Source organism: Hyperolius riggenbachi, chromosome 11 (genome assembly GCF_040937935.1).
Source record: "Hyperolius riggenbachi isolate aHypRig1 chromosome 11, aHypRig1.pri, whole genome shotgun sequence".
NCBI lineage: Eukaryota > Metazoa > Chordata > Amphibia > Anura > Hyperoliidae > Hyperolius > Hyperolius riggenbachi.
In genome coordinates this window covers 202878765-202905750 of record NC_090656.1, presented here as the reverse complement: position 1 = coordinate 202905750, position 26986 = coordinate 202878765, and the positions used below count along the sequence as shown (strand labels likewise).

At 45.5% G+C, this 26986-nt stretch overlaps 1 protein-coding gene across 1 annotated transcript in view; it reads left to right on the top strand.

Moving 5' to 3' along the window:
• Positions 1 to 26166, top strand: part of PSMA1 (proteasome 20S subunit alpha 1) — a 43890-nt gene extending 17724 nt beyond the window's left edge. Inside the window, exons 6-10 of the mRNA XM_068261272.1 lie at positions 6899 to 6969; positions 10244 to 10373; positions 12803 to 12882; positions 21607 to 21711; positions 25921 to 26166. Coding sequence (XP_068117373.1) covers positions 6899 to 6969; positions 10244 to 10373; positions 12803 to 12882; positions 21607 to 21711; positions 25921 to 25977 — 443 coding nt within the window. The 3' untranslated portion in view covers positions 25978 to 26166. The remainder of the gene's footprint in view (positions 1 to 6898; positions 6970 to 10243; positions 10374 to 12802; positions 12883 to 21606; positions 21712 to 25920) is intronic.
• Positions 26167 to 26986: the final 820 nt, after the last annotated feature.

The window sequence follows — 26986 nt, the reverse complement described above, 5'->3', positions numbered from 1 at the left end:
CAGGAGGCAGACATGCCCCTGGTAGAATGAGCATTAATTTCTCTCGGAACAGGTAAACCCTTAATACTGTAACATTTCTGAATAGTCTTAACAAGCCATGAAGCAATGGTCCTAGAGGTAACCTGCATGCCCTTTCTTGGACCTCTGAAATTAACAAATAAGTGGTCGGATGATCTGAAAGAGGCCGTAGCCTCCAGATATGATCTAATTGATTGTCCCACATCCAGTGGGTGACATTCTTCCTCCAAGAAGAAAGTGGGTAGAGAGAGCTCCTGGTTTACATGGAATCCTGAAGCAACCTTTGGGATGAAATGCAACACAGGCCTAACCACTACCCTATCTGGGAAAAATTCCAATAGGTTATTGGAACAACCCAGAGCCTGTAAATCCGAGACTCTCTTTCCGTATGCCATAGCGGTTAGAAAGACTGTTCTTAAGACTAAATTTTCCAAAGAAACTGACTGAAGAGGAAACAAAGGAGGGCAAGACAAAACCTCCAACACCATTGCCAGATCCCATTTCGGAAAAGAAAGGCTTTCTGGGTGGACGGATCTTGAAAACTGCTTGCACAAACTGTATCACCAAAAGATGTACAGCCCACCGGTGGTTTGTTAAAGCTGAGAGGGCAGACACCTGAACTTTAATGGCTGCTACACTGAGACCCTTGTCAACTCCTGATTGTAAAAAATTCAATATATTCTGGACTTCTGGATGCAGACTGTCAAAGCTGCTATCTAGAGCATAGGTAACAAACTTCTCCCAGATACGATAAGTAGAATTCGTAGAAGGTTTTCTCGCTTTTAACAGAGTCTCTACCACCTGAGAGGAGCATCCGACATCAGTATACCTCTTCCTCTCAATCTCCAGGCCGCTAAACTCAGTCCGCTGACTCCTGGATGAAGAAGGCGGCCTTGTGACAGAAGATCATGATTCGGTGGTAACTTGCTTGGATCTTCTATGCTCAGAAACATCGCTAAAGCGAACCAAGGCCTCCTGGGCCAGAAGAGGAGTATAGTGATGATCGTGCTTTGCTCCCTGCAAAGCCTTTGAAGAAACCTGGGAATCAGAGGAAACGGTGGGAAGGCATAACCCAGGGAGAAGTCCCACTTCTGTACCAGGCAATCTACTGCTGCTGCTACTGGGTAATGAAAGCGAGAAAAGAACCTCTGTACCTTGTTCTGTGGAGAGGCCCATAGATCTATCTGCGGATACCCATACTTCATGGTAATCTTCTGGAAGATCTTCTTGTCCAGAGACCACTCGTGGGGGTTTTCAAAATCCCTGCTTAGGTGATCCGCTAATGTATTCTTCTCTCCGGCAGATAAGTTGCTGTGAGGTCTGACAAATTCCTTATTGCCCAAGCCATTAGATGTCCCGTCTCCTGAAGGAGTGACAGACTCCTGGTACCTTCCTGTCTCCTGATATATGCCACTGCAGATACATTGTCTATCTTCAATAGGACCGATCTTCCGTATATCAGGTGTCGGAAGGCCTTCAAGGCCAGGAAGGCCGCTCTCAGTTCTAGGAGATTCGAGGGTACTCCCTCCTGTACTGACCTCCATTTTTGTCCTGCATCTGGATCCCATTGCAGTGGGCTCCCCAACCTCTTATACTGGCATCTGTGGTAATTACTACTGGCACATCTGACTGGATCTGCCGACAATTCCTTAGATTCTGCTCCCTGGTCCACCATCTGAGGGAGATCTTCACTTTGAGGGGAAGATGGAACTTCTGTACCAAGCTTGTTCTGTTCCAATGATGCAAAAAGAATGTCTGAACTCTTCCTGAGGAACCAGTGTGCCCACTTTGCCATCGGGATAGATGATGATAAGGTTCCTAGTAAACTTAAACAGTCCCTGGTAGTCAGAAAGGGGACCTGCAGAGCCTTCAGCACCTTCATCTGCATTGTTATAATCTTCTGATCCGGAAGTCATACCTGATTCTGGATTGTTCTGAATCTCGCCCCTAGAAAAATCAGATCCTGTTTTTTGGTATTCATTAACCAACCAAGTAGATTGAGCAGGATTCTCTGATGTTGCAACAATTCCTGTCGATCCTGATGAAGCAGGTAATGGAAAATCCTCAACCCCTGAAGCCTCAGATATGCAATTACTGGCAGTAGCACCTTGGTAAAAGTTCTTGGGGCTGTGGAGAGTCCGAAAGGCAAACACCGGAACTGATAGGCTTTTCCGTTTATCGAGAACCTGAGAAACTTCTGGAACTCCCTCTTTATGGGAATGTGAAGGTAGGCATCGGATAAATCTACCGTCGACATCCAGTCTCCCACAGTTACCATCGGAATAATGGATTGCAGAGACTCCATCTTGAAGTGACTGATCTTTATGTGTTTATTCAGGAACTTTAGGTCGAGTATCGGTCTCCAACCTCCTGAAGACTTTCTTACTAAGAATAGCGGAGAAAAGATTCCCCTCCGACATTCTCTGCTTGACAATGGAATGATCGCCTCTTCCCTCAGTAACGTCTTTACAAATTCGTCTAGGGTCTGAGATCTCTCCTTGTCTCGAGGCATAGATGTGGCCATGAACTTGAAATGTGGAGGTTTCTTCTTGAACCTCCAAGAGTGACCTGTCTTCAGAGTGTTTAACACCCATGGATCTCTGATTATCCCTACCCAAGATTTCCAATAGAGGCCTAATCTGGCCCCTACCGGACAATTCTGAGTAAGCGTCCCATCAAAAACGCTTTGGATTTTGAAAAGAGTCGGAGGCAGCCTTTGCCTTTACCACTTTCATAAAGGTGGATTGTGTTCCTTTCCAGTTTCTGTTAAACTGCCTCCCGGCTTATAGGATCTTGCTTGCTGAAACCTGCTATTAGGGACTCTTCTCGAGGCCTGTTGTCTGAAAGGCCTCTGCTTCCTATCTTGCGGAATCAGGCCCGATTTTCCTCCCGTCACCATCGAAATGGCACTATCCATCTGAGCACCAAATAAACGGGAGCCATCAAAGGGAATCTTACACCAGTTTGACTTTGATGCTTAATCGGCCGACCAGGGCTTTAGCCACAGGGCCCTCCTGGCGGTAACACTGTATAACATTGATCTTGCCGCAGACCTAATAATGTCAATGGCCGCTTCCCCCATGAAATCTCCTGTCAACTTCAACTGATCCAGAGCTTTTATGATCTCCTATTTGTCTGCACCTGCATTGATTGCTGCCTCCACGTTGTCTACCCATACACTAGTGGCTTTTGCTAGGGAGGTCAAGGCAACGGCTGGCCTGCAGGCTGAACCAGCAGACAGAAAGGCCTTTTTGACATCCGTATCTATCTTCCTGTCTAAAGGCTCTTTGAAAGCAACAACATTCTCCATAGGCAGAGTCACATGCTTGGCCAGTCTGGCCACTGATGCATCAACTACTGCCGCAGAGTCTAATAGCTTTGCATCTTCCTGCCTCAGCGGATAAAGTTTAGAAAGCTTATTATTGAGAGATGGCTTCTGTTCCACTTTACTCCATTCTTTCAGCATAACATCTTTAATCACTTTCATGAACGGAAAAACCTTTGGTTGCTGGTCTAAATGAGGATAGTACTTATCTGGCTGCTGCACTGTACCCCCTCATCCTGCCAATCAATAGCTGCCTTAACCTTCCCAGCGTTCAATTTCCCCAGGATTTCTGTGCAAACAGTGATAAAATTTATTTTTAAAACTTTTTTTTCCCTGTAACTTGCCAAAATGTGTCAAGCAAGGGTCTAGTATACAGTGCAGGAGAGTATTGATGTGTATGCATGTTTATACTGTTCACAGCATGTTTTTTTGAACGGACATTTCTGTCCATACCGCTAGGGAGGTTAATAGCTGTAAAGCCTCATCTACACGTGTAGATGAGGCGGCGATCCAGCGGCTTCGCCTCTTCCGCGTCCCCGCTCGCCGCGCGTGCGCCGGATTCGAGTCCCCGCCGGCGCCGCTTATCTTCCGCTCGATTCCCTGCCATTGTTCCCTCGCGGGGAGCGAGCAGGGAATCGGCGGTGCGGAGATCCGTCCTGTCGGATCAGCGGCTCGTTTGATAAGGAACATCGCGGCCGCATCTACGCGTGTAGATGCGGCTTTAGAAATGCAGGCACTAGGGCAAAAATTAAATCCTGCTGGGGATAAATCCTCCGGAGCTAGATGGTCTTCCGGAAGAACCTGAGCAACTGCTGCTGACCCAGGCTGAGGAGGCGCCATATTTTGGAAAGTCTCCTGTACTGCCTGTTTGATGAAAGTGAACACCTGTTGGTTATCAGAATCTCTGTCCCTGCCAAGTTCTGCAAGACAGGCTTTACAAACCATTTTGTCAGGCATTGCTGGCAGGGAGTATGACCAGCATTGATTCTGAACAGGTCTCTGGAAAGGTTCAAAGGGATCTGATTCTGGAGACCCATTCCATTCTCCCCTGCCTCCCCCATTCTCCCCTGCCTTTCTTAGGGGACCTATTCTCCGCTTATCAGAGGAGTAGCGATCTGTGGACCGCCTTCTCCTTCTGTCTCTGGAATGTCTATGCGATGATCTGGAACGGTACTGCCGTCTCCTAGATGATTCCCTGTAATGTCTCCTACTCCTCCTGCTTCTGCTTCGAGATCTACTTCTGCGATCTCTAGGGGATCTTCTCCGGGATCTACTCCTATGATCTCTGGAGGATCTTCTGACTGCAGACTTGTTACGGGAATGATGGCTCCTGTCTCTTGAACGTGACCTAGATTGCCGTCTCTTAGATGCAGATTTGCGATCTCTCGGCAGCTGGCCACTTCCTCCTTCACCCGGAGTGTGGAAACATAGAATACACATATGTTTCCTCCAATATCCGTGTATGACAAAAATACAAAAGGGGAAAGCACTCTTTTAAAACCTGAGACCCCTGTGCACAGGAGAATTTTAAAAGGATCACCCTGTGTGCGTAATCAGAAAAGGCTACCTTTAGCAGCCTGTTACCTGACAGCGAACCGTCCTGCACAGGCAACAAAAGAAAGGAAAGTACGAAAAATGAAGAAAAAAATAGGTAAACAGAAAAGATAAAAAATACCGGTAACCTGTCCATTCGAGGACAGGAAAAAAGAATGGCTGGAGGGGTTGGGTCTAAAGATTTTATAGGTAGTCTGTCCTATCGGGTTCAGGGCTAGAACCCATAGGTATGCCGCCATGTTTGGTCCAGGAAATACATACATACATACATACATACATACATACATACATACATACATACATACATACATACATACATACATAATACTAATAAAATTAATAACTTACATTACCAAAGGCCCCCCCCCCCCATAAAAAAAAAAAAAAAACACTTGTAAAGATAAAAATAAAAATCAGTTAAAAAAAACACAAATAGTTGCCTTAGGGGGACTCAGCTTTTTTAATATGTATTTTATGAGGGAAAATTACTTTTACTTCACTACATAGGGGCTTGTAATTCTGGACCGGACAAAAAAACAAACCAAAAAAAAAAACAAACCAGTAAAATACCGGTAACACCTATATTTTAAAATAATATATTGTCGCCATACATTGTGATCGGGACATAATTTAAACTGTTTAATAATTGGAACAACTGGGCAAATAAAATGTGTCGGTTTTATCCACAGGAGAACATTTCATTTTAAAACTATAATGGTCGAAGAACTGAGAAATAATGAATTTTTTTCCACTATTTTCTTATTTTTCCCATTATAACGCATTTAGAATAAAAAAATAAATTCTTAGCAAAATGTACTACCCACAAAAGCCTAATTGGTGGCGAAAAAAACGAGGTATAGATCATTTTCTTGTGATAAGTAGTAATAAAGTTTATTAGGAAATAAAAGGGAGGAGCATTGACAGGTGAAAATTGCTCTGGTCCGTTATGGTAAAAGCCCTTGGGGGTGAACTGGTTAAAGCCTATAGCCGGGCTCACACTGTACCACCCGATGTGCTGCCACCGGTATACAGATCCTAGAGCCCCATCAGAAGCACCAGGATACAATTGGCTTGCAATAGACCAATGGGTACCTATGAGGATTTTCATTGGTCCTCCACTCGGTGAGCCAATGAGAATCCCACTTGGGGAGGGAGGATTCCTATTGGCCTATTGCAAATCAATTGTAGCCTAATGGGGCTTTCAGTTCTGTATACCGGCTTTTCTTCCATGCATAGCAGTGGGGGAGCACCCGAATGGACGGCGCCAGGTGAGTATGCTCAAAATGTATGCAGCAAATGATTAAAGCAGAACTAATTCAAACATAGATTGAGAGCCTGCTCCCAGCAGAGTCTTTGTTTCTATTTTAACCAGATTCTAATCTTGTTTTGCAATGTTTAACACTGCTGTAGTGGGCACTTTTCTTTCACAGTAAACAGGGACAGTAAACAACAGACATACTGGAAAGCCCCATACACCTTAAGGGAATTCTGTCAACAGGCAGGGAAGGGTACTCCATCCCAGGCCACTGGGATGGACAAAGCAGGGGCGAAACTGTACAGACATGTCGTCAGCCTCCAGGCTAGCCACCCATCTGTTGCTATGGAGGTAGCGCAAGCAATGGAGCGGATTTCTGCCAGCAGAGGAGTCGGGAGAACAACGTGCTCAGGCATCGGGGATTGCTAAAGATTTGCCAAGCTGGATTTTTAGCAGACGCAGTGCGGACGCTGTAAGCATGCTGGATTGCCTCTCAGTAGTGGGCCGAGGTGGTGTTAATTGTCCATCACAGCCAAGTTCAAACCAGCATGTGTACGAAACCAATTGTTCTCTAATTTACCGATAGCTGTACCCACCTTGTCCACACCTGCAGGCACTGGGGGCCATGTGACTCTCTCCTACACTTATCTTAAACAGCTAGTTGTACATGTAAACTTGTAGGTATATGACTGTATTTTTATGTTAAGTGTTGTAGTACAAAATATTGCTTTCTTAACCACTGTCAGAAACCCAAATCCCCACCCAGCGCTACGGGCGGAGACCATATGGCGTGGGGCTGCTCATTGCCGGCTATGATGTAAGTACCCAAACAAAGCTATGCAGGAAACTTCACTGTTATACCTTTAGCTGGCACGGATTTGTATCTCTCAATTGCTTGAACAAATATAAGCTACACAAAGTTAATAACCACCCTCAACCCATATACAGGTAGTCCCTGGTTAACAAACGAGATAGGGACTGTAGATATTCTTAACCTGAATCAGTTCCTAAATCGGAAAACACTGATGTGCCATCTCTGTGCCTCCAGTGTCCCCCCCTTTGTATCACCTCTGTTCGCCTGTGCGTTCATTGTCCTCCTCTGCCCTCCTACTTTGTCACCTCTGTCCTCCTCTTCCCTCTGTGCCACCTCTGCCTCCACTGTGTCCCCCTTTGTGCCTCCTTCTGTTCCCTTTTGTCCAGGCGCTGGATCACAGGTTTGATTTATATAGTGTATGCAGAAATCGGAACTTGCTCTATAGTATAGTGTACCACAGCAGAATATCATTTCACTCGTTTATATAGATTAGACTTTTTCAAGGTAGTAAATTACCATATGGCTAAATTTCACACTCGGCACCTTTAGCAAAGTGGGCAATTAAAAAAAAAGTTAGAACTGTATACCTCAAAAAAATCTTGTTAATTTGCACCAGAGATGGATTGAGGTCCCTTATTTTTTTGCCACAAGTTAGCGGAAATTGATTGTTGTTGTTTTTTTCACAAAGTGTCATTTTCCACTAACTTGTGGACAAAAAATAAAATCTTCTATGAACTCGCCATACTCCTAACGGAATACCTTGGGGTGTCTTCTTTCTAAAATGGGGTCACTTGTGGGGTTCCTATACTGCCCTGGCATTTTAGGGGCCCTAAAGCGTGAGGAGTAGTCAAGAAACCAAATGCCTCAAAATGCCCTGTGAAATCCTAAAGGTACTCATAGGACATTGGGCCCCTTAGCGCACCTAGGCTGCAAAAAAGTGTCACACGTGGTATTGCCGTACTCAGGAGAAGTAGTATAATATGTTTCGGGGTGTGTAAAAAAAAAAAAAAAAAAGTTTAAAAAGTCTCATTTACAGAGATATTTCTCCCACCCAGCATGAGTATGTGTAAAAATACAACCCAAAACACATTATACTATTTCTCTAGATTACGGCGATACCACATGTGTGACACTTTTTTTGCAGCCTAGGTGCGCTAAGAGGCCCAAAGTCCCTTTATCACCTTTAGGCTTTACAGGGGTTCTTACAATTTAGCACCCCCCAAAATGCCAGGACAGTAAACACACCCCACACATGACCCCATTTTGGAAAGTAGACACCCCAAAGTATTCAGAGAGGGGCATGGTGAGTCCGTGGCAGATTTCATTTTTTTTTTTTTTTTTTTTTTGTCACAAGTTAGCAGAAATGGAGAATTTTTTTTTTTTTTTTTTTTTTTTTTTTTTTTTTTGTCACAAAGTGTCATTTTCCGCTAACTTGTGACAAAAAATAAAATCTTCTATGAACTCACCATGCATCTTAGTGAATACTTTGGGATGTCTTCTTTCCAAAATGCGGTCATTTGGGGGTATTTATACTATCCTGGAATTTTAACACCTCATGAAAAAAGACCGGTGGTCAGAAAAGTCAGAGATGCTTCAAAATGGGAAAATTCACTTATGGCACCATAGTTTGTAAGCGCTATAACTTTTACCCAAACCAATACACTGAATGTTTTTTGTTTTGTTTTTTATCATCAGACATGTAGCACAATAAATTTGGACAAAAATGTATATAGACATTTTACTTTATTTGAGAAATGTCAGCACAGAAAGTTAAAAACATTTTTTTGGACAAAAGTCATGTCTTTTTTGATGAATATAATAAAAACTAAAAATCACAGCAGCAATCAAATGGCACCAAAAAAAGCTGTATTGGTGACAAGAAAAGGAGGGAAAATTCATTTAGATAGTAGGTTGTAGGACCGAGCAATAAACCGTTAAAGCTGCAGTGGTCTGAATAGAAAAAAAAAAAGCTCTGGTCCTTAAGGGGTGAAAAGACTGCGGTTCTCAAGTGGTTAATGTAGACGACACGCATGTGTGGAAGCGTATTTTTACAATGCACTTCCGCATATCCCAAAACAGGAAGTGACCAAGTGTGCATCACTTCCTGCTCGGCTGGTGGCCAGACAGAGAACACTGCGTACTAATGCAGCGTTCCCCGAAGGCCTGTTTCTGGCGATGCAGCAGGCACCACATTGCTGCCGCCAGTTTGTAGTGTGAAACCGGCCTAAAAGAAACCTGAAGTGAGAGGGATATTGAGGCGGCCATATTTATCTCATTGTAAACAATACCAGTTGCCTGGCATTCTGCTGATCTTTCATGCATCAGTAGTGTCTGTATCACACACCTGAAACGAGCATGTGGCAAATGCAGTCATACTTAAATCAAACATCCGATCTGCATGCTTTTTCAGGGTCTGTAATTTTAAAAGTATCTGAGGCAGAGGATCAACAGGACAGCCAGGCAATCTGCATTGTTTAAAAAAAATAATTGTGATGGCAGCCTCCATATCCCTCTCCCGTCAGGCTTTCTGTAAAGGATACCTGAGCGGAGTAGTGAGGGTGAAAACGAGGCAATACATAGGTAGTGTATGCTCAGCCTTGCAAATGTTTCAGATTATTCCCAAGAGTCTGTTTTGTTGCGGTAGCAGGCGTGACTTTAGTAAGTTGCTAACCTTTGACCCGGAGGTAGTAGCTCTGCGCATGCGCAGTCTGTCAGTTCTGAATACTGTGTTTGCGGTCTCCAATCTTGCGTTACATCAGCGTGTGCTCCAGTCACATAGGAAGTCACATGGAAATGGAGTCCACAGTCACAGCATTCTGAACTGACAGACTGCGCATGCGCAGAGCTACTCCCTCCGGGTCAGAGGTTGGCCACTTAATAAAGTGGTGCCTGCTACCGGCCCAGCATACATGTCCTCACCTTTGTATGGCATAATTTTCTTTCAAGGTAAAACGGGGCCCAAGGCAGGACAGCAGGTTTGGCTCCCCCTGGCTTTTTTATTTGGGAAGACGGAGCGCAGGGTCAGAGGGAGTTCCACAAAGACCTCTGAACACCCATTAGGCCCTAGGCACCTGCTCTGTGGATGATCCATCTTTACTTCCATGTATTCTGCCTGCAGCCCAGCTACAATCAGCTGGTGTACCAAGCACTTTATATTCTTTTCACTGCAAAATGTTATGTACTTGTTTTTAATAAAACGTTCTGTTTAAAAAATTGAGATGTAAGAAGGTAGAACAACAAAATACTAAACCTTGGTGTACTGTTCCCTCCTCGGCAGGACATGGGGCCACATATCTTCCAGACCTGCCCCTCTGCAAACTACTTTGACTGCAAAGCTATGTCCATTGGAGCGCGGTCCCAGTCCGCCCGCACCTACCTGGAGAGACACATGTCTGAGTTCAGCGAATGTGAGTCCTCTTCATGTGCTGTGTGTAGGTGGAGGATGTCTGCTCTGTGACTTGTTTGTAAGGGTGGGTCAGACTATGGGAGGAGGAGCCCATCAGTCCAGTGCAGCCGCCACGTCCTGGATCTGCACAAAAATAAAAGCTGGTAAAGTGAAATGTGAAAAATATCTTAATAGCAAATAAAATTTAAAAAAATGAACTGAAGATATGTATTCACCCCTTCTGCCCTAAGAAGTCCTGGTGCAACCAATTACCATCAAAATTCACATAAAAAGTTAAATGCAGTCCACCTGTGTTGCCACCTAAACGTCACATGATCTGTCAGTATAATCACCTTTTCAGAAATACCTCAGAGGTTTTAGCACCACTAAGCTGAGGCATCACACCATGAAGACCAAGGAGCTCTCCAAACATGGAAGGGACAAAGTTGTTGAAAAGTACAAGTTAGGATTGGGCTATAGAAAAATATCCCAAACTTTGATTATCTTCTGGAGCACCATCAAATCTATGATTTTCAAATGGAAAGAACACGGTACCATAACAAACCTGCCAAAAGAGGGCCGCCCAACAAAATAAAAGGCCAGGCTCGGAGGGCATTAATCAGAGAGGCAGCGCAGAGACCAAAGGTAACCCTGCAGGAATAGCAAAGTTCCACGCCAGAGACTGGAGTATCTGTCCATAGGACCATAATAAGCTGTACATTCCATAGAGCTGGGCTTTATGGAAGAAAAAAAACATTACTTAGCATTCAAAATAAGAAGGTACATTTTGAGTTTGCCCAAAGGCATGTGGGCAACTCCCCAAATGTATGGAGGAAGGTGCTCTGGTCAGACAAGACTAAAGTTTAGTTTTTGGCCACCAAGGAGAATACTATCTGGCGCAAACCCAACACATCTCATCACCCCAGGAACACATTGCCACAGTGAAACGTGGTGGCAGCATCATGCTGTGGAGATGTTATTTAGCAGCAGGGACTGGGGAACTAGTTTGAGTCGAGGGAAGGATGGATGGTGCTAAATACAGGGATATTCTTAAGGAAAAACCTGTGTCTGTCTGCCAGTGGTTTGAGACTGGGATGGAGGTTCACCTTCCAGCAGGTCAATGACCCAAAACCTACTGTTAAAACACTTGGGGTTTAAAGGAATCATGAAGCAATCTGCTACAGCCTGATCTACTTACCTGGGGCTTCCTCCAGCCCCTTGCAGCCGACATGTCCCAGACCGCATCTCCGCTCTCAGCCGCCGGCCCGGGGTCTTTGACTGTCTCACCAGGCTGCCCTCTACTGCGCGAGCGCCGCTGTCAATTAAGTCCACATTGTCTGGACTGTACTGTGGGTCGGCCTCTGCCACGGCGGGGACCCCGGGCCGGTGACTGAGAGAGGAGCTGCGGCGTGGGAGATGTCGGCTGCAAGGGGCTGGAGGAAGCCCCAGGTAAGTAGAACAGGGGGTAGCAGTGATCGCTTGATGATTCCTCTAAGCGGAAATATTTAAATGTGTTAGAATGGCCTAGTCCTAGTCCAGACCTCAATCCAATAGAGTATCTCTTGTTGGACTTGAAGATTGCTGTTCACAAACAAAAAAAAATCCAACATGATAGAGCTAGAGCAGTTTTGCCTTGAGGAATGGCCAAAAATCCCAGCGGCAAAATACGGAAAGCTCATACTGATTTATCCAAAGCGACTTGCAGCTGTAATTGCTACAAAAGATGGCCACATAAAGTACTATTCTGACTCCAAGGGAGTAAATGGTTATGCACGCTGATGTTTTCAATTATTTTGTCCTATTTGCGTTTTTTTCACAATAAACCAAATAATTAATCTTCTCGTACTCACGCTCAACCAAACTGCCTGATTATTGTCTGACTTTAGTCTGTTGAACGACAATCAGGCATGTGTACGCAGGCAGACAACTAAATGACCAACTGCTAACAGTCAGTTTGCTCAATCCAATCGTTGGATCTACTCACACGACTGTTGGGCTGATATCGTGCAGTTGGCCACATGTGTACAAGTCATTTGACCGACTTGTACTTGTTTTGAATGCGGCCATATCATGCAGTCCGTCATCGAGGCAGATCACTCACGGGTTGGGCATCTGGGGTAGTCGGCCACACGCGCGCGCTGAGGTGGTCGTTATCGTGTACGAGGCTTTATTGTAGGCCTCCTAGACTCCCGCTGAGGTGAGGAAAAATTAGTTATGCATACCTGCATAATCTTTATGTTCTCAAGAGGGAGGGGTTGTTGTTGTATGCAGTGGAAGATTGCTCAAAAGCCATTGCTCCATTACAAGATGGGATGGGGTGAATCTAGGCCTCTAGTAGAATTATAGGCACAGGCTGTGGTGCCGTGGAAACGTGGCTCCTGTCCAGGCCTGTGTGCCTGGACAGGAGCCACGGGGTCATCTCCTGACTTGTTACTGATGATTTCCACACAGGTAACCTGAATGAGCTGGTGAAACATGGACTGCGTGGCCTGAGAGAGACGCTGCCTGCGGAGCAAGACCTGACCACGAAGGTAAGACTGCTTCCCAGAGTACTAAAGGTGCCCATACACCTGCCAGTTTGCCACCAGATCGACCATTCCGATAGATCCCACTGATGGATTCTGATCCGAGACGGATCTATTGCCTGCCCACACACTGCACAGCTATCTCCAATCATTGGAAATCAGTTTCCACTCTGAATAAACTGCTAAATCCTAAATGCAAAAAGTAATATTAATCCCTCTTTTCCACTACTTAGTACAAAGGACCCCCAGAACCCCCTCCTACTCCCCTAGGTAATTCTTCAACATGGGGCAGGGTCACTGTGCACCCCTTCCCTCCCCCGTACCCCTTCTTTCTCTGAGTGAGAAGCTGCCACTAGGCCTAGCTTCTGGCTGTCCACAAAGCACCTTGTCGCTGGGCCAAACTTCCTTTCAGAAGTGCGGATGTGACAGCTCATTCCAGATATCCTGTATAACATTCCACAGTTCTGCATTGCCCCGGCCCCCCACCCCGCAGTCTTTGAGGTACCTCAGAGTCCTCCCGATCCTCTCCAGTGTGTTCTGTCCTTCTCTGAAAGTTTGCCATCTGCGCATGCGTGGCCCAGGCTGTGCGCCTCCTGGATCAGCGCTCCTGTAGCTGGGAGCAGTTCTGCACATGTGCAGTTTATATTTTTGTGAATTGCTCATGCGTACAACACTCCCGCCTATGGGACTAGAACTAGAGTTCTAGTCTCACATCTTTCTTAGAGGACAGCGGCCCACTGAAGGGGATCAGGAGAACTCCGAGGGACATGATAGACTGCGGGGGGGGGGGGGGGATGGGGAAGCTCCAGGTAAGTGACATTGAACTTTTGCGGATGGCCTTCAAGGAACTAATTTTTAAAAATGCTGAGTTTTTGTAATGAAGCAGGGTGTAGATTCAGTAGATATGCAGCGGCTGTTAACAATTTGGAAACTCCCATCATAATCATCCCATCCAAGCTGTGTAACTGGTATCTGGAGAGAGATCTCTAATCTGATTCCTGTCTGTCCTGACCTGAATCCCATTAAGTTGCTGTGGGAGCAGAAAGTCCAAGCAAAATCCCCAACAAGCAAAGAGCAACTAGCTGCCAAAAAGGTTCTAAAAGCGAAGATGACTTTTAACTACTGATTTATTTATTTTTATCAAGTATCTGTAGTTGTAAATGTTGGTCTGACTACATCTCCTTTACTCCTAATGCTATAATTTTATTGTAAATACCAGTGCCATTGCCCACCCTTACAGTAGATCTCAGAAATGCTAATTGGTTGGGCGTTTCTAGACATTTGGCAGGCAGGGTATTGTAGTTAAATGCTGCAGACATTGCTGGTAATGATGACTCCCTATGTAACTTGGCTATGTGGTAACACACAAGTCAGCGAGAGTCATCATGGGGGAAAGATTGGACTTAAAGTGAACCTGAAGTGAGCATGATATGGAGGCTGCCATATTTAATTCCTTTTAAACCATTCCAGTTGCCTAGCAGTCCTGTTGATCTTCTAGCATTGGCAGTCTCCGTCACAATCCTGAAATGAGCATGTGGCTAATCCAGTCAAACTTGAGTCAGAGCACCTGATCTGTATGCTTGTTTAAAGGGAGAGAAATATGGCAGCCAACGTATCCCTATCACCTCGGGTTCCCTTTAATAAGGAATTAGTTATGGCAAACGCTATATCTGCATTTAAAGGGGCCTTGGATACTTTCCTTGCACTGAAGGGCATCCACAGCTATCATTACTAGGTAATTCCCAGGAGAGTTGATCCAGGGATTTATCTGACTGCCATTTTAAAGTGTACCAGAGCTGGATTAAACAAAATGTTTTATATACACCTGGGGCTTTCTCCAGCCCCATACGCATGTATTGCTCCCACGCCGCCGTCCTCAGTCATCCCGCAGCTCTGATACCCGGTCCCACACTTCCGTCAGTCGGAACCAGTCAGACGTAAGTAAAGTACGCTGTTTGTGTATCTCTCCAGCAGCCGCTGGAGAGATATGTAGGGGGCTCACTTCTCCTGCGTAGACTGGCCCGACTGACGGAAGTGCGGGGACCGAGTATCAGAGCTGCGGGAAGACTGAGGACGGCGGCGTGGGAGCAATACATGCGTATGGGGCTGGAGGAAGTCCCACGTGTGTATAAAACGTTCTGTTTAATCCAGCTCTGAGTCCCTTTAAGGCTACAGTTGTGTTTAAAATTATTCAACCCCCACTGAAATTGAGTGTTTTGGCCAGTTTGACATTGATTTTGATCATTTCAGTCATCTTGTTTACAATTAAATCAAAGAGGCACTTGTAAGTCAGACAAATACAACATAACAATTATAATGAAATAACCACAAATGTCTTTTCTGTGCTCACATCATCAGTTTTATTCAACCCCCAAGTGACATTTATTCTTAGTACTTCGTACAACATCCTTTTCCAGTTATAACAGCTTTTAAACTTGAAGCATAGCTTGACACAAGTGTCTTGCAGCGATCTATGGGTATCTTAGCCCATTCTTCATGGGCAAAAGCCTCCAGTTCAGTCACATACTTAGGCTTGCGTGCTGCAACTGCTTTCTTTAGGTCCCACCAGAGGTTCTCAATCGGATTTAAGTCTGGTGACTGCGATGTACACTTCAAAATGTTCCAGCCTTTAGGGCTTGTTTCCACTGTTGCGACGCGATTTCGGCCGCATTCCGACGCTTGTAAAAACGCATGCGGATGTGTTTCCACATGCGTTTTTACCCGCGATTTCGCCTGCGATTTCGCATGGCAGGGTGCCATGCGAAATTAACCATGACACTGCCAGGGCTAAATAAAATTGAAAAAGGTGCGAAATCGCACGCGAAATCGCGGGTAAAAACGCATGTAACAAACGCATGCGTTTTTACTATTAAATACATTAGCGGCGATTCGCACGGATTCCCGACGCAGGCGAAATCGTTGGCTCTTTTGTGCGTTTTTTCACGCTGAAAAAAACGCACCTCAACAACGCTACAGTGGAAACAGGCCCATCCACTTGCATTACATGTGCGGATCTGCATGCGTTGGACGCATGCAGATTCGCGATAGTGGGAACGAGCCCTCAATCTGCAACCATGCTCTAGTGGACTTAGAGGTATGCTTGGGATCATTGTCCTGTTGAAAGGTCCAACGTCTCCCAAGCCTCAGGTTTGTGACGGACTGCATCACATTTTCTTCCAATATCTCCTGGTACTGAAGAGAATTCGTGATACCTCGCACACGCTGAAGCTTCTCTGTACCTGCAGAAGTAAAACTGCCCCAAAGCATGATTGACCCCCCGCCATGCTTCACAGTAGGTAATGTGTTCTTTTCTTCATAGGCCTTGTCCTTCCTTCTCCAAACATAGTGTTGATCCATGGGCCCAAACAGTTCTAATTTTGTTTCATCAGTACACAGAACACTACCACAAAAGTTTTGGGATAGTGTTCTGTGGACTTATGTTACTAGTCACGCATAGATTTTTCCATCAGATTCCCATCTAATTCAATCAATTTGATCAAATCTGCCAGTTATCTGTTGCCCCAATATATCTGTTTTGATTTTGTGCAGTATATTGATTTAAAATAGATAGGACATATTGGAATATCTCCATGCGAGGGTTGGGGGGGGGGGGGGGGGTGAGTAGGAGTGGTGGGGAGATGATGGCCCATAGCGTTGCAGAACAATATTTGCACTTAAATCTGTGCATTAAAGATTTCTGCTGAAATCTATATTTGAACCTCAAAGCGGAACTAAAGAAAGCTGAAGCACACAGAGAAGAGCGCATCGTGCCTTCTGAGAGATTAATGACTGCGTGCAGCTAGGCCGTGTGCCCTCATCGCTGTGTGACATCTGTTTATGGTTCTGTCACTTAGCTGTGACATTGCTGCAGTGACAGAGCAGCATCACACACTGCTATGCTATGGGAGATCTCTGTACAGATCGCCATATAATAAAAACAAAGGCACACCCCTCTTCTAGCTTGATTAATTTTAACCACTTGTGTACCAGCAATCTCTGGCCCCTTAAAGTCAATGGGAACCTTTTTAAAAAAATATATACTTAAGGAAAGGGAAGGCTCTGGGTCCTATTGAGCCTTCCCTCTCCTCTCCCGCTGCCCGTTCCAGCGCAGGATCCCCCGTAGCAGTATTTGACTAAATTAGTCAAATACTGCTCTCTCCCGAGTGCTCCCGAAGACTGGCCGCTCTATACTGCGCAAGCGCGAGCGACCCCTCTCGCACACTTGCACGTGCGCAGTATGGAGACGCCTGTCTTCGGGAGAAATCCGCTCCCGAACACTTCCAAAGTCCCCCACGGCGGGGGATATAAGTGGAGGAAATAAGCGGAGGAACTGCCGCTGCAACAAGGGCACCGGGAGAGGAGAGGGAAAGCTCATTAGGACCCAGAGCCTTCCCTCTTCTTAGGTAAGTATCTTTTTTTTTTTTTTTTTTTTTTTTTAAAGACTCCCATTAGCTATAAGGACCAGTGAGAGAGTGCTGGAACCAAAAAAACGGGGCTTATCGATGGCTCGCCACACAGACCAGCTGCTCACCCGTCACTGAAGCCCACGCGCCCTGCAGTCACTATGACGGCAGAGTTCTGTGAGGCGGTCAGGCGCCGATTTCATTGGCTCCTTCCCCTGAGATCAATGTGAGCCAATGAGATTGGCTCACCATGATCACGGGGTCAGGAGCCAATGAAACCGGCTCCTGACCTGACATGGAGCTCTGCTGCCATAGCGACTGCAGAGTGAGTGGCCTGCAGTGACAGGATAGCGGCGGGACTGTTAGGCGCAGTAGTTGAAATCTACAACCTTACAGGAATAAGCAGCCATAAACTGGGTGTAGATTTCAATTCCCACGGACCAAAGGTGGTTAATGGATAAGAACAAATACAGATGATTGCACTTACTCCTAAGGGCCTATGTCCACTAGTGTGGAATGTCCAGCATTTCCTCGCATGCAAGTTGGAAAGGGAAATGCTGCCTATTCATTCAATAGATAACTTGTGTTGATAGTTCCTGTGATTAATGACAACCCCAGGCTCATCTAAAAGACTAACGCAGACCAGGAGCCCAATGGTGAAGAATGGTGTAAGATTCAGAAAAGCAAATTGCTAAGGATGTATATACTCCCAAAGGTGGGATGCAAATCCTTGCAACCACAGTCAGAGCAGGCAGGAAATAAACCGTCCCCACATAGTTTTCCAGGTCTGTAACAGGAACTGGGTGGTCGCACTCTGAATGTTTTTTGGAACAAACTAAAAAACGATCCCCTCTAAAGAGGTGTGGCCAGGGACGGATCTATGGGGGGGGGGGGGGGGGGGCAAGCGGGTATCTTGCCCCAGGCGCAGTTTGTTGAATTCTTAAAAAGGCAGCAAAATGAATGGCAGTTTAGGCACCAAAACTTGACCTTTAGGCGCCAAAACCTGACCTTGCCCCAGGCACAACTTGGTCTGGATCCGTCCCTGGGTGTGGCAAGACACCTAAAATGGGTGGAGGTGCCCAATACATAAGATAGGCTTATAAAGCTGTTGATCTTATAAACAGAGAGGTAATCTTACCTCTCTAGAAGATTTTGGACCAGTCTATTGAAAAAAAGCACATAAAATTAACAAGTTTCGCGGGTGCTTGCCCACTTCCTCAGGTGACGGAGGTGCTCATGCTCACTACACAGCCATAGCAGTTAGGGCACCAGCTTTTTCACTGACCTGAGGAAGCAAATTCCAAATTTTCATGAGAGGTAAGATTTCCTCTCTGTTTAGTAGATCAACAGCTTTATTAGCCTATCTTTTCTGCATTGGATGGTTCCACCCGTTTTAATGTCTATTCAGTCAATAGACTTGCTGTCCAAATTGCATGCCGGTACGATTCAGACTACATTGCTGCAGTTCACAGCAGCACGCATCTGAATCCCCTAGTTGTGCATGGCATGGCTATAGCGATTTGGCTGCGACCTCGCAACAGCACAGGTGCTGCGTCCTATTCATAAACTAGGCCCTAAGAGAAGAGTGGAATACAGTGTATTCCACTACAGTAGGAGACCGGAGCAGAACTACAGTGGCCTGTAGAGCCATGAGACCTCAAGTAGATGCGTAGCTGTACACCTTCTTATAAACTGACACTGCAGGTGTAGGGGAGGCCCCCAAAACATGTTGACGCTCCTCCTGTAGGCGGTTGCGCAGACGCATTCAGCTGGGCTGTGACTTCACATCTTGCAGCTTCACTAGCCACGGTAGTTCCGGTCTCCTATCCTAGCTGTGTATGCTGTACTCCACTCTTCTCTTAGGAGTGAGTGCAATAATCTGTATTTGTTTTTAAAACTTTATCATGAGAAGAGGTTTTTTTTTTCTTTATTTTATTTGCAGTTTACCGGGTTTATCGCTGCCTATTCTGGATGTGAACAAGCTGTTTGCATGGGCAGTGAGCCTATTGAATAAGTTCCTTTTAGTGGTTCGCCAGGACTGTGCAGAACAATTTACATTTCTTAGTTTAAAGAGAGACCGTAAGAATTGAAATTCATCCCAATCAGTAGCTGATACCCCCCTTTACATGAGAAATCTATTCCTTTTCTCAAACCGCTCAATCAGGGGCTCCGTATGGCTGATATTGTGGTGAAACCCCTCCCACAGTGTGTCAGCGCCTCACAGCTCTGAGGTCCTGACATCACACTGTGGGAGCCTTGTTGCATTGTGGAAAATAACAGCTGTTTCCATCTGCCAAAAAAGCAAGCAGCATCTCCTTCCAGTGACATCACCTGCAAGCAGTAAAAATGTCACCATGTGATAAATGTCAGAATGTAAATCAGGGAGAGGAAAGATTTTAAAATGGACAAACACTGACTAAATAATTTTATACATAATTATTGTAAAAATTAAGCACTTTTTTTATTACATTATTTTCACTGCAGTTTCTTTTTAAAGCTGGCCATACATCTAGAGATGTTGTAACCCTATCGACCATCTGATTTGATAATTTTATCCAATCGGATGAAAATGTTTGCCGCAACAAGCAGTGCCTATTTTGGCCAAAATCGGTTGTCTGGAAATCAAACGTACACCCAATTAAGCCCTCGAGACCAATTTTGGACATAAATCAATCAAAATATTGACCGGGTTACTATGTTGCGACAAAGAGTCTCCTCCAGTTTTTATTAAAATGATCGTATTGACTGGTCCATCAACCTGCAAAATAAGCAGTGTTTGGGCACCCTTCGTTTCCAGCTCTGCTCACCTGGTGCCGACATTATTTTGGGCTTCCTATGCGCTGCTGGAAGATTCTCCTCTTGTGTCTCAGCTCTTAAAGCGGACCCAAACCAAACATTTTTTTTAATTCAAAATACTTAGTTGCACCACTCTGACACATACAAAGATAAATAAACACTCATTCAAGCCTATGAGAGCATTTCAGTGCATGCGTTCACCCTTCTCTTTGCATAACTAGGGTTATACAGGTGGCAGCCATTAGCAATTCCTCCTTTGCTGGACACCTTCTACTCCAACAGTTTGCTGGATTCTGTCCTGGCAATATGAAAGGAAGGGAGGGGTTTCTCCACTAAATGTAAAATATTTTATATTTCTCATCATGCAGCTGAAAAAAGGCTGCTATTTATTATTATAATTTAGAAAATACATTTTATTTCTGAAATCTTGTATTTTTAATTTGGGTCCACTTTAACTACTGCACCTATTACCAAGACTAGGGATGGTCAATGAGATGCAAATCATTTTGAGTTGATGCAGCATTAGGCAAACTTTGTATGTAAATTTAAGCAGCTTGACCATGAACCAATCAAATCCTGCTGAGGTAAAATTCGATTGGTCCATTTTCAAGCTTCAGAAATTTGCATACAAAATTTGAATAATCCTGCATCAACTCAAAATTATTTCCATCTCCTTGACAATCCCTAAACCAGGACATCCCTCCTTCCACCGAATCCATTTACCTTTTAAGCCTGGAACCCACTACAAATTGCAAAACGTTAGCGCAATCTCTAGCGTTTTTAATTAGCGTTTTGTAAGCGATTTCATGAGTGTTTTCCGGTGCTTTTGGGAGCGATTTTAAAAAATTTAAGCTTTTTGCCAGCGATTGTGATAGCGATTTGCAATTTTAATTCTGATTGGTCCTTTCAATGTATCATAATTTTTTTACAGTTTGCATTAATTTAAAATCGCACTCAAATCGCAATGTGTGATGCTAATCACAATCTCTACTGTGGAATTTGTTACATATATTTAGGGAAAGCGCTAGCGATTTTTAAAACGCTCCCTAAAAGCTCAAAAAACGCTCTAGTGAGTTCCAGCCCTTAGGCAGTACAGATGGTAAGGGCCCTTTTTCAATGTTTTTCCTATGGCTCAGTTCCATCTTCACATGTTTTAATTGAAAGCTTTTGCACAATGCACTGCTATGGAAAAAAACATACCGACGCATTAAGTGTAAAAGGGCCCTTACTGAGATGCTAATAATTCCAAGTTGATGCAGATTCAGGCATCAACTTCAGTCATCAAATGCTGGATTTATAATTTATACCAAGGAGAATGAGCTTTTTCAGCTGTGCAGAGTTTAGCTGTAACGTCCTGTGACTGTAGAGTTCCTCCTTACTGACTCCGCCAACAGCTGTCTTCAGGCCTGGCAGTTTTCCTGCACCTTAATCAAACACAGGAAGTTGGAGCCGGACAGGGACATCCGGCCATTTACAAGCACACGGCAATTATCAGCTGGAGGAAGTAACTGGAATATTGTTTGTCTTGTAGAATGTTTCCATCGGCATTGTCGGTAAAGACATGGAGTTCACCATCTATGATGACGACGAGGTGGCATCATTCCTGGAAGGCCTGGAAGAGAGACCACAGAGGAAGGTGGGTGACATTGCATGGGGGACATTACAAAGAGAAGCTATACAAGAGAACTGTAGTAAGAGGAATTTGGGGGTGGCCATCTTTTGCCTTTCAAAAAAAAAAAATCCGATACCTGACTGTCCTGTCATGCCTTTGTTTGGTCCTGATTCACTTCTGGAACAAGCATGCAACTGGTGGAGTCACCTGATCTATATCCTGGTTCTGTATCAGGAATTAAAACAATCCTGAAGATTGAGAACTTCAGGTTAGATCTATATCCAAGTAGAGGAAATGCTCTGGATACCATAGAGCGGGGGTCAGGAACCACCACATATTTTAAAAATGTATTTCCGTGAGAGCCATACAATATGTTTCAAACTGGGACAGTGCGCATGCGCAGCAGAGGGCTTACGTCCCTGTTGCTGCGGTGATGTGTACACAGTTGATCCACCGGGCAGCGGAAGTTTCAGACACGTCTTTAGCTTCTCTTGGGTTTCAGCAACATCCGAGAGCCAGACAGGAGAAATACAGACTAACAGCTTGTACAATTAGCTAGCTGACTTGGTGATTGATACACTTTGTAGGACGAGATCCCCGCACTTTGGCCCAATAGGCTGCCTGTCAAGTGACAGGTAACCTATTGGGCCAATCAAAGTGCGGGGATCTCGTCCTACAAAGTCACTGGACCTGACGGGGTCCAGAGTGGGACAATTGGAGCAGCTGTTTATTTTTTTTAGGGAACGCTAGTAAGTTAGTAGTGTATGCTACAGCAATAGCATGCCTACTTTGAAATTTTGACTTGCACTGCCACATTAAGCTGCACTGCTTGAGCAGTGTAGATTAGTGAATCAATCCCTACTTATTTGTCTGTGAGCCAGATGTAGCCATCAAAAGAGCCACATCTGGCTCCCGAGCAACAGGTTCTCTACCTTCCTGGTTCACGGAGTGTCAAACTCAGGGCTGGTGCACACCAGAGCGGTTCTGGAGCGTTTTTTAAAACGCTTGCAGGGGGAAACCGCTTGGCTAATGAAAATGAATGGGCTGGTGCACACCAGAGCGGGTCGTTTTTTCCAGAACCGCTAACTCGAGGGCTACAGCATTTTTTCGATAGGAAAGTGGAAAAACGCTCTGAAAAACGCTAGAACAGAGCGGTTTTTCAGGAGTTTTTGTTACAGTAGCTGTTCAGTAACAGCTACTGTAACAATATATAAAATCTGCTACACAAAAACGCTCCAAAAAAACGCTAGGCATGTTTAGAAAACGTCTCTAAACATACCTAGAATCGCTCTGAAATCTGCTTCAAAAACCTCTAGCATTTTGCAGATCTGCTAGAGGTTTTTTGGTGTGCACTGGGCCTCTATCATGTTAGGGGCCAAAATCTAAAACCTATTCTAAGTTGTGGGCCAAATTGTCTCAACTAAAGTATGTAGCTACTCAACTAAAGTAAAGTAGCCTATGGTGACCGGGAAGGGGGGGTTCCTGCTCCTCCCCCTTCTGCAGCGTGGTGGAGTAGTTTAATATTCACCTGCTCCAGTGCTGTGTTGGGTCTCCTCTAAACGTCCTGGCAGCCACATGCTTTATGGTGAAGACCTCTGGCTCCAAATGCATGTCATGTGATCGTAACCTTGAGGTTCAGAATTATAGAGTGCGCAGCTGCTGGGAAGAACAGAAGTGACAAGACACCGCTCTCGAGGGCCACACAAAATTCAATCCGTGGGCCTTGTGTTTGACACCTCTGCTTTAACATTTACCAAAAGGGGCAAAAATACCTCAATTTTGGTACTAACCTTGGGAGAGGTTAGCCTCAGGATCCTACAGAGGCTTCCCCCATGGCCCTCCTCCTCACCGTTCAGCGATGAGACCCCCCAGACTATGATCTCGGTACAGTGACAGGCCATGAGAGTTCAAGCTAGCTCTACTGAAAACTGTTGTCATTCTTGTGGTTGGAGTTACACTTTAACCTTTTGGGGACCGACTGTATTAGATCTTACACCGCACTTGTGGCTGTTCTAGCCTGGTGCAGCATAGGATCTACGCCGCCCGCCGTTTCCACTCCCGACGCGATCATGCGCACCCGAGAGGGGAGATTAAAGAGAACCTTAACCGACACATACATTAAAAACAACTATTCCAGTCAATGTAGATAGTACAGCAGACACTTACCGCACTGTCTGCTGTTTCAAATTGTGCCTCTGAGCCCTGTAGTGTGCCTCGTCATTTTCGGCCGACTGATCAGTCGCACAGTACTTTCCCCAGAAGTACTGTTGACTAATCCACCTCCCTCGCATGGTCCTTGCGCCCGTCTCTATTTCGCGCCTGCGCTGTTGTCCAACTTGAGCGGAGGCACATTGTGAATCATAGCGTGCCTTACTATGGCCGGCTGTGATTTCCTCTTACAAGCTAACAGTGGGTGGTACTTTATTGATTGAGGAAACACAGCCGGCATCTGCACAGTTAGTGCGCATGCTCCACACTGAGTCGATCTGTCAGCGTGCTCGTACGCCGCAGCAGAATCTGACAGTGCGGGAGTACATGCTCAGAACACATCCTGGGCTCCACGCTGCCCCGGAAATAATAGCTACTGTTCGGCGCCATGTTTGTGACATCATCAAATCGAAACTATGCCACCAACGGAGAGCGGGAATGAGCAGAACGGCGAACATCAGTTAGATAAGCACAGTGCAATGTAAGTAGTATGGGAAATTTTTATTTGAAAAACTGCTCACAGTTAAGGTTCTCTTTAAGCTGTCATATGACAGCTGACATCTCCCCTCAGTGATCAGAAGCCATCGCGTATGGCTTCTGATCACGTGGTCACTATGATCGTTGGCGGATCATAGTGATCACTATTGGCAGCTGCGGTGGTAGGGGGGAAGAAGAGGTTCCACTCACCTTCCTGCCGTTCCCACGATGATCGGTGCTCCCCACTGCTCTGGCCGGCATCCCTGCTTTCTCTGACGTCAGTGCCGGGTCCCGGCTTGATGACGACATCAAGCCACGACCCAGAACTGAGTGGCAGTACGAGCGGGGATGCTGACTGGAGGGGTCCACAGCGGTTAACCACTGGAGCCTGGGAGGTGAGTAATGGGTGCTGCATACAAGGGGGACACCTAGACACATAGAGAACACCAAGCCTTGCCAACTGCATGGGGGATCTGGCTGCATAACCCCCCCCCCCCTTCAGCAAAATCACCTGGTCCTTAAGGGGGGTTAGGCGGCCGGTCCCCAAAGGGTTAATATGATGCTGTGCAGGGCCGGGCTGAGGCATAGGCTGGAGAGGCTCCAGCCTCAGGGCGCAGTGTAGGAGGGGGCGCACAATTCATTCAGCTGTCATTCCTAATTGTGTATGAAGCAGAAAGAAATAAGAAAAGGGGATACATAGCAGTGACTGCAAGCCAGATAACTAGATATTAAGGTGTTGGGGAGGTTGTGGGCCCTGTGGCACCTTTTAGTCTACCCCCAGAAGATCTGCCAACCTTAGTCCACGCCTTCATCACATCCCGACTGGACTACTGCAATGCTCTCTACACTGGCCTTCCAAAAAAGGTCTTGTACCGCCTACAGCTGATACAGAATACTGCTGCCAGACTGCTAACCAACCAACCCCGTCACTGCCACATAATGCCAGTCCTGCATTCCCTTCCTTCACTGGCTACCTATAGAATGGAGGGTCCTATTCAACATCGGCCTACTGACATTTAAATCCCTGAATAATCTAGGCCCTGGATACATGAAAGATATGTTACAGCTGCGTAGCAATCCCCGCATTCTCAGATCCACAGGTTCTAATAATCTAGTCATACCCAGAGTCCACTTGGAAACTTTTGGTCCCAGAGCCTTCTGTCATGCTGCCCCTACGTTTTGGAACTCCTTACCTCAACAGATCAGGACAGCCCCATCCCTGGACGTGTTTAAATCCAGACTGAAAACCCACCTGTTCAGTCTGGCATTTGCAGAAATATAACTTTTGTTGTGTGAATACTTCATCCTACTAATTACTGAATCTGAGAGAGCCTAAGCGCTTTGAGTCCTATGGGAGAAAAGCGCTATAGAAATGTTATTGTATTGTATTGTATTAGTCTAATAGCAATCAGTGTGTGACGGCTAGGGTGTGAGGGATGGAGGGGCACACTTTGGTGTCTCAGCCTTGGGTGCAGGAGGACCTTGTCCCGCCTCTGATGCTGTGTTGGAACATTATGTTACTCATGGTCCGATCTCCCTTCTCTCCAGGTCGCACCCCCAGCCGAGGATCCAGCAGATAAGCCCGAGGAGCCGATGGAGCACTAAATTTAGGAATTTTTTTTCTTTTTATATTTGTGCCCATTTTTGTTGGATGCCATCCTGTGTCATTTCTCTGGAGATGCTCCATGCAGACCCGCCAACTCCCGTCATCCACAGAGGATTCTGCTTTTCTAGATTATACATTTTTCTTCTCACTGCTGAAGGTGTATTAAATAAAAACATTTTTTTCTTGGAGTTATACCAGCTCTGTGAATGGTGTAATTGTGGTAACACGAGTAGAGTCTCTGGGTAGTCTTGGATTGTTAGACACACATAAATGATGGTTGGCCAACAAACACCCTGAATCCTGTCCTTGATGCTTCTGGTGGCCTTTTTAGGTCTTTTTTTTTTTTTTTTTTTTTTTTTTTTTAGCACTCCTGTGATGTGCTAAACTCAGCAGGTGCTGCTGGATCTGACAGGACATGTGAAGTGACATAAAAAAAAAGGCAGATACCTATGGAGAGGGAAGGCTCTGGATCCTATAGAGCTTTGCCTGTCTTCTCTTGCTCCCCACATTTCAGTGTTGTCACCCCCTTTTTTGTGTACTCGTCCAATTGGTCAAATACATGTCTGAGCCCTTGGGAGGCTTTGGAAGCACTTATGTCCCCGAGTACGTCCGAAGATGGGCGGCTCAGTACAGAGCATGCAGTGATTGCGTCTTCGCAAGCACTCAAGGACGCAAGTGCTTCTGAAGCCTCCTGAGGCGGCAAATTGAAACTGGGGTGACGACGCTGGAATGAGGAAAACAAGAGAGGACAGGGAAAGATCAATGGCAGCCTTCCCTGTCCTGTAGACTTCCTTGTCCATAGGCAAGTATCTGACTTTTTGCTTTTTAGCGCCTTTACATTTACTGTAAAGGATATTGGGAGGGGTGGAGAGGGGCACAGACTAGATTTACTTACCTGGGACTGATTTATGCATCAGTAACAGTGGAGGGTGCTATAACTTGTCTGCTGATAATGGTTCAGTGAGTACACACCAGAGGAAGGCTGAGAATGGTGTAAAGTGCTATCTA